The 6,651-nt window shown below is 35.8% G+C and overlaps 1 protein-coding gene across 22 annotated transcripts in view; it reads left to right on the top strand.

The window, feature by feature from the left end:
- TRDN (triadin) overlaps positions 1-6,651 on the top strand; it is a 246,075-nt gene that overhangs the window by 116,161 nt on the left and 123,263 nt on the right. For 18 of the 22 annotated variants that reach the window (XM_054820908.1, XM_054820900.1, XM_054820910.1 and 15 more), the window contains 3 exons: positions 2,443-2,478; positions 3,563-3,625; positions 4,464-4,526. In XM_054820908.1, the coding sequence (XP_054676883.1) occupies positions 2,443-2,478; positions 3,563-3,625; positions 4,464-4,526 (162 nt within the window). The remainder of the gene's footprint in view (positions 1-2,442; positions 2,479-3,562; positions 3,626-4,463; positions 4,527-6,651) is intronic. The other 4 variants (XM_054820903.1, XM_054820917.1, XM_054820909.1 and 1 more) reach the window with 1 other exon arrangement.

Here is a 6,651-nt window from a genome sequence, read left to right as displayed (position 1 = left end):
TCACACTTCTCGTGCTCACTGGTTTCCTCCTTGTACTACATAAAGCTTCGCTTCTGCATAAAGTCTACAGAAAAAACTTAACTAAAGGCAAAGTCCATTGCTTGTCTTACTGACTGATTCTGTCATCTTGTACTCTGCCATCTGCATATATCCCTCTTTCATGCTTGTAAAGGCATTGAAGGATTTTGAAGGTGAGGTCTTTTTGTATGTATATCTCTTACACCCTGTACATAAAGATGTAGTTCAGGACTAATGATCCTGGTGAAAAAATAGCATTAATTACAGTATAAAAAAAAAGAGTAAGAATAACAATGGATTTTTCAATAGTCATTTGCACTTCAATTCCACATCGTAATCAACACTGAATCATCAAAACCACCTTGTGTTTCCTTGTGTAACCTACCATTTGTGCATATTATGATCCCTCTTTATGCAGCTGATCCATGGACATTTGTAGTCCTGCTACTGTTCCTAGCTAAAAAAAAATAAGTACTTTCAATTAACAGATGGGGTTCATATTTTACAGTGCAAAAAACCTGCCTAAGTTCCTATTTAATTATTTGGTCTGCCTCTTAATTTAGCTGTGTACATATCTGGAGAAAACCCACTGCATTTACTGCTTTAGAAATGACATTTTTTGCTGGTGTTAAATATACACTTAATATGCAACAATCTAAATGTGAGCTACTCAAATTGAGAGGAAATAAATTTATTTAAGAAATGGGATTGCTTCCTTAAATCATAAATAGCTCTTTCCATAATACCCATCTACCAAGTCCTTCATTCTCATTTAGTTAAACTTTTGGCAGTAGTAGCTGTAAAGGACATCAATGGGGCTGCAGCTGGGATGTGAATGGAAGCCCTGTGACTGTTTTTCTCAGACTTGACCAAGAGTGCTTATCTTGCATTGGGCAGTGCTAATGGGAAATAGGGGTCACAGTCCTTTAATACCTCTATGTAATCATCCTCTAGAAAATTCATAATGAATATAGATGTCTCTAGGCTCCCTGGACACTCTGAATATTGCAACTTGAGAGCTTGATGGAAGAAAATTATGTCAGTGGAATTAATTGGTGGAATGACTTAGCAAGAAGAACTCTGCAGCCGGGGATGCAGTCCCCTTGTGCTTTAGGCTACTTGCAGTAAAAGTTCCTGCTGCCTCATGTACATCTTCCATACAAAGCTCCACTTCTCAAAGCTCCATGTCTCAGCTCATGGCTCTGAAGACACATACGGCTCTGAACCTTGCTATGAAACTTGGAGCAGATTTCATGTGGCTTAGCTGGGCCTCAGAAGCATACAATGTGCTACACATTTACAGGTAGAAATGCATCTCTGATTAAAGAGAATCTTGTTGGTTGCAAGGACCTTGGGCTTACAAATTATTCCTGTGCATCACCTAGCACCAGAAGTATAAGGAAAAAAAAAAAAAACAAACTGGAAGAGTGGAGATGTTAACATCTCCAGCAGAACTGAAATGGAAATGACAGAAGTACCAGCAGCACTTCAGTCTCTAGTTGCTAGAAGTAAAGGCTAGTGGAAGGAAGACAGAAGGAATCTATTTTTCTGACAGTAACCGATAGACTTGATATGTTTAACAGTTTCAGTTAAATCAGGCAGAGTAAGCAAACAATTAAACCACGTTCTAGAAATTAGAAGAGTTGTACGTTGCACGTGGAAATGAAACACTGAAAAGTCATAGGTGGCACAGGAAAGTGGAGCTGTGGAACAGTTTGTGTGTAATCTGAGGCTGAAGAGTCTTCCATTTTGAGGCGGCAGCTGCGGTCCCTAGCATGAGTCTCTGGAACAGCATGTCAAAGAGAGAGAGAGACTCCTGGGAAATCTAGAGATAGACAATAACAAGAATATTAAAAATATACAAGAAAATGAAGCTCCAAAGAAGGTTGTGGAGGATGAGCACTACCCTGATGCTCTATACGTGCTTAAGAAACCTGAGTATCATAAAGCACGCTCACGACACAAAGGAATTTGTAGCTTGAAGTCCAGTATGCTCAGGGTTTCAGCAGGGAGAATTAAGCACGCAAAAGACTGGGAGAAACATTCTGTAAAACAAATGCAAGGATTTTCTGTTTCATTTTGTCAAGAAGATAACAAGGGAAACGCATTGAACGAATCTGTTTAAAACAAAAAAGAACTGGAACACATCAAGGTGATGCTTAACATTAAACACTATTGTCAGAAAATCAGCAGAAGTATGGTTTGGGGAGACCCTGAGTATTAGTAAATATATTGCCTCCACGACAGGCAAAATAACTTTATTTATGAAACCACCATGGACAGATTGTGGAATTCATGTACTCTATGAAAATAGTAATTTTTCTATCAAACATACACATATTTTGTTTTGGTTTAGAAAGCATGCTGTGCTGTATTTAAATTAATTTTTTTTCATTCCTTGTTTGTATATATTTTTCCATGCAGAAGAAAAGTCTATTGTGGTAGCTAGAGAAGTGAAAAGTAAGTTTCTTCATTTTTCCTTTATCTTCATGTTAATTTATGCAAGGGATAATACCATATTTGCTTCTTGGATCTGCTGGCTTCAGACAATATTCCTATACCTTAAATATTTTTCAAGAAAAGACAAGACTCTCGCTTAAAGGCTTATGGTCCTGTGTTGCTGCTGTTTTGTATGGTAATAAAATGGTTTCTTACCCACATTCATAACAGTAAAACATCACAAAAAGAAAACTATAGTTCCACTAACTACATGAACAACCAAAGCCATGCAACACAAACTGAAGGTAACAAATTTGGCTTTTTGTGGATGAGCAGATAAAAAAAGCATTTAGATTAGCTATTCTCATACTCTTGTATTCTTACCCATCAAAATAGGGATTCATTTCCCAAAGGAAGAATAAGAATTATAGCTTCCTCATTTCCTCTACTGAACTCTTAATTTTCTAATTAATAACATTCATAGAATAAGTAATTAAATTGTTGTAGCTTTTCGTAAAAAAGCAAAAACATTATCCTTATTTCTACTGTTGTTCAATTAATTGACAAAATAGAGGCAGATGCTTTTAAAAGAGCAAGTCATGTTCTTTTGTAGATGATGCTTTAACTGCAGTTCTCCATGAATAACAAAAGTCCTGTAATGACAGTTTTGAATGTTCAATTCATAAAAAGTGTTATATATGCAGGCTTTTCATGGTATTCTGCACTTATTCCCAAGTACCACTTGCAAGTTCTGCTGCCATTCAGTCAGATTTTATAAAAGAAGCAGAACAGGTGCACGGCTACCGAATCACCACAATAAACTCTTAGTTGCACCAGGTTAATGGGCATAATTTCTTGAATTAGTACTTAAGCAATTATCTGGTGCACATACTGGTTCCAGTTCTATCCTTAGCACCACATTCATTCTCTGAGTAGTAAGCTGCATTTCTGAGCTGCTGATACTCCTAAATAAGTGACCTATTACAGTTGGTCAAGGATTCCCATCCCAAACATACATACATATATATATATACATACGTGTATGTATATTTATGTATAACTAGCTATGTAAAAGTAGTCAGCTGAACTTCTATTTCCTTTTTAGAGAGAAAAGAGGAAAAGAAAAAGACTGATGTAAAGAGCGTTAGGACTGAAACTAAGAAGAAAGGTATGGTTTGGAAATGGTTCTTATTGGCCTCATTCGGCTTTTGCTCCCACTCCTGGCTCAAATCCTGCTGGTTTTTGTTAGGGTAATCCTATGCTTCAGGCTCTGCATTGTCCTTCTCTTAGCTGCTTAGTTACTATTTGCATGTTACTGCTTTTTCAGTATCTGATGTCTGATGTGTTCAGTGTCTGATATTTTCCAAACTCTTACTGACAAATAAAACTCCTATTTGGTGGGCATCGATGGGCTTGTTAAACAATGTAATGCAGTCCCCGTGTATAGCAGAACATAGTGATGCTGCCATACACAACATTCATGGGAGATGTCACATGGTTCATGGTACATCACTTTCTGAAGGTGGGATAATTTATTTATTTTATAGAATCACAACCAAAACTTGCTGTGACCAAACTGCAAAGTCTCGATATCCATCTCAATAACATTTTGGATCATTCATTCCCAGGAGGCATCTAAAATCCACTAAGGTCTTGCTTTCGTGGGAAAATATTTATGTCATTCATTATTTATTAATGAACTCATTGCTACTGGAGCTTAAGCTAAAAGGTACCACATTCATGCACTGATGATTTTCACCTAGCCTTTGATGAATTATTAAGAGTCCAAATCATCCATAGTTGATGCATAATGATTAATTTTCATTTTCAGCTGATTGCTCTGTGGCTAGTTGGGTGCAAGTGCTATAAGGGAATAATCTGAACTAAACTCCCAAATAAGTCACATTTTTTTCAGCATGTGCCCACCAGGACTTGGCTGACTGCATATTTGAGTGTATGATTCAGAGTTCTAGCATATCAAATTACTTTCTTTAATTAAATCTTAGAAAAAGAAGGAAAAAAAGAGAAAGCTCATGAGAAGGCAGCTGTCCCCGAAATTAAAAAAGCAGGTAAGAAATTGAAGTCTGTGTTTCTCTGCAGTAGATGTCTGACTATTTAGTGTAAGCACTTTCAGGTTTTAAGTATTTGAGATAGGGATGTACGTAATTCATTATCACTTAAGAATCCAAGATGGAGATATATACATATATATATATCACATTGTATTTATATATGTAATGCATTTCCATTATATTTTTTTATATATATAGTATTTTACGTATATTATATATTTGCATATATAAATGTGTATATATATAATACATGTAATTTTCAATTTGTGAGCTTGGGATTTTTACAGAAACATTAGAGACACTGCTTTCTGTTATACGCTAAAACAATCAAGAGCATAAGTATTTTCAAGAGTGCATGGCATGGAAAGACTGGATGGAGTGCACATATTTTTGCATTAATTATTTCACAAATTCAATTCCTTTAAAGTAATAAATAGAAACATCAACATATTAAACCATTTAATGTGGTCAAAAATAGATAGTTATCATTCTGAGGCTTTATCCATGCCCAGAAAATAATTTTTTAAAAAGTTAAAAATAAAGTTACTGAATATCCTGAACCTAATATATTGTGTTTCATGTTTTTTATCATAAAAAGACAAATTTTTCAATAAGATCAGAAATCAACATTTGGGTCTTGTCTACACTAGAATTGTAACTTTTCTTTCCTGTAATTTTGGTAAATTTGCAATTTGTTTAATGCACAAATGCAAACATATCTCCAGGAAGTGACACAATCTGTGAAACTGTCTCATTAAAACCAAGTCTCATGAAAATCAAGGAGAAACAAAAGGGTCAGACTAGTGGTTTCGTCATTGTCTTAATACTTAGAAACACTGGTTCTACTTGCTGCTTTGTCGGACACTTTCTATATAACCTTCTAAAAGTCATCAAGCACTCAGATGAACCTTTCTGTAGACTAGACTAATGCCTAAAATCATGGGTAAAGTTTTAAAATAGGATTAAAAGATTCAGAGCTATAGTTACAATGCCCTCAAGGCAAGCCTTGTGCTCTGTTACCTAATTATTCCAATCTGTTAAATTTTATCAAAAGCTGAAAGGATCTATATCCCATTGTTTACTAACATTGTGGATTACATATGCAAATTTCAATATGCAACTGGCTGCTTTGCCGTTGAGTCGTACATGGTCTACACAAGCTTTCCTATTCATGTGTTTATAGATGGGAAGAAAAATGTTAATTCATGTTTGGTGCAATAAAAATATAGAAAATGATACAGACTACTTTGGCATACTATCCTGGTAGCCCCATCCTTAACTATGCTTTAGTCTTTTATAGTAGGGAGTGGCACACTGCAGAAGGGATGGGGATGAAAGGGAATACTCTTTCCAAGTTGCATATTTAAATTTATAAGCATAGATTTAAAAAGAAAATAAGCTGACAATTCAAATATCTTTTTCTAATTTTATTCTGGTTCTAAGCTTGTATTTCACTTGAGAATACAGAATTGTAAAAGATTACATTTTATGGCAGAGCTGCAGCATAAAGTTATTAATATGTTCATCTTCACAAGCTGTTGCTAAATCCAGTGAGTCATCCTACCAATGCTAGAAAGACACAAATTAGACAAACCAAGACATCCGCACATTTCTGTCCCTTTTATTAGCTCCGTAGGTTGCTGCATTTTGAAGAGTTTACTAGCCTTTGTGTAAGAGGATGGTAATCCATAATATATTCTAGCTACACATGTTGCTGTTATTCCTCATTCAGCTTGCTCTTTGAATGCATGTGTACTTTCTAGCTTTGATTGGCAGCACCTATTGTTATTCCTAAAAGGTTTTAAGCCTGAAATAATTGCCACATTTGATCAACAGAATAGTAGTACATAGCCTAGTTTCGAAATGAGGCACCTCAATGTCTGATAGTATTTACATGCTTTGGGCAGACACAGCAAATGAACCTCAGAGCACCTGAATCAGCAGCATAGATAAGCATCCAAAAGCAAGACTGTAGGAACAGCTTCCAATTTTCTTACCTTTTCCCATTAAAAGGCTAGGCAGAGGCCACTGCATTAAAAATAAACTCCTCGCCCTGGTTTTCAAATCTTCACGTTACCTCTGGCTGCCTCCGATTTTGTGTCTCATTTTGCTTCCCCCCAAC

The sequence above is a fragment of the Grus americana genome, chromosome 3 (genome assembly GCF_028858705.1).
Source record: "Grus americana isolate bGruAme1 chromosome 3, bGruAme1.mat, whole genome shotgun sequence".
NCBI classification, from domain to species: domain Eukaryota; kingdom Metazoa; phylum Chordata; class Aves; order Gruiformes; family Gruidae; genus Grus; species Grus americana.
The sequence above is the reverse complement of the archived record's forward strand: the minus strand, read 5'-3'. Positions and strand labels throughout refer to the sequence as shown.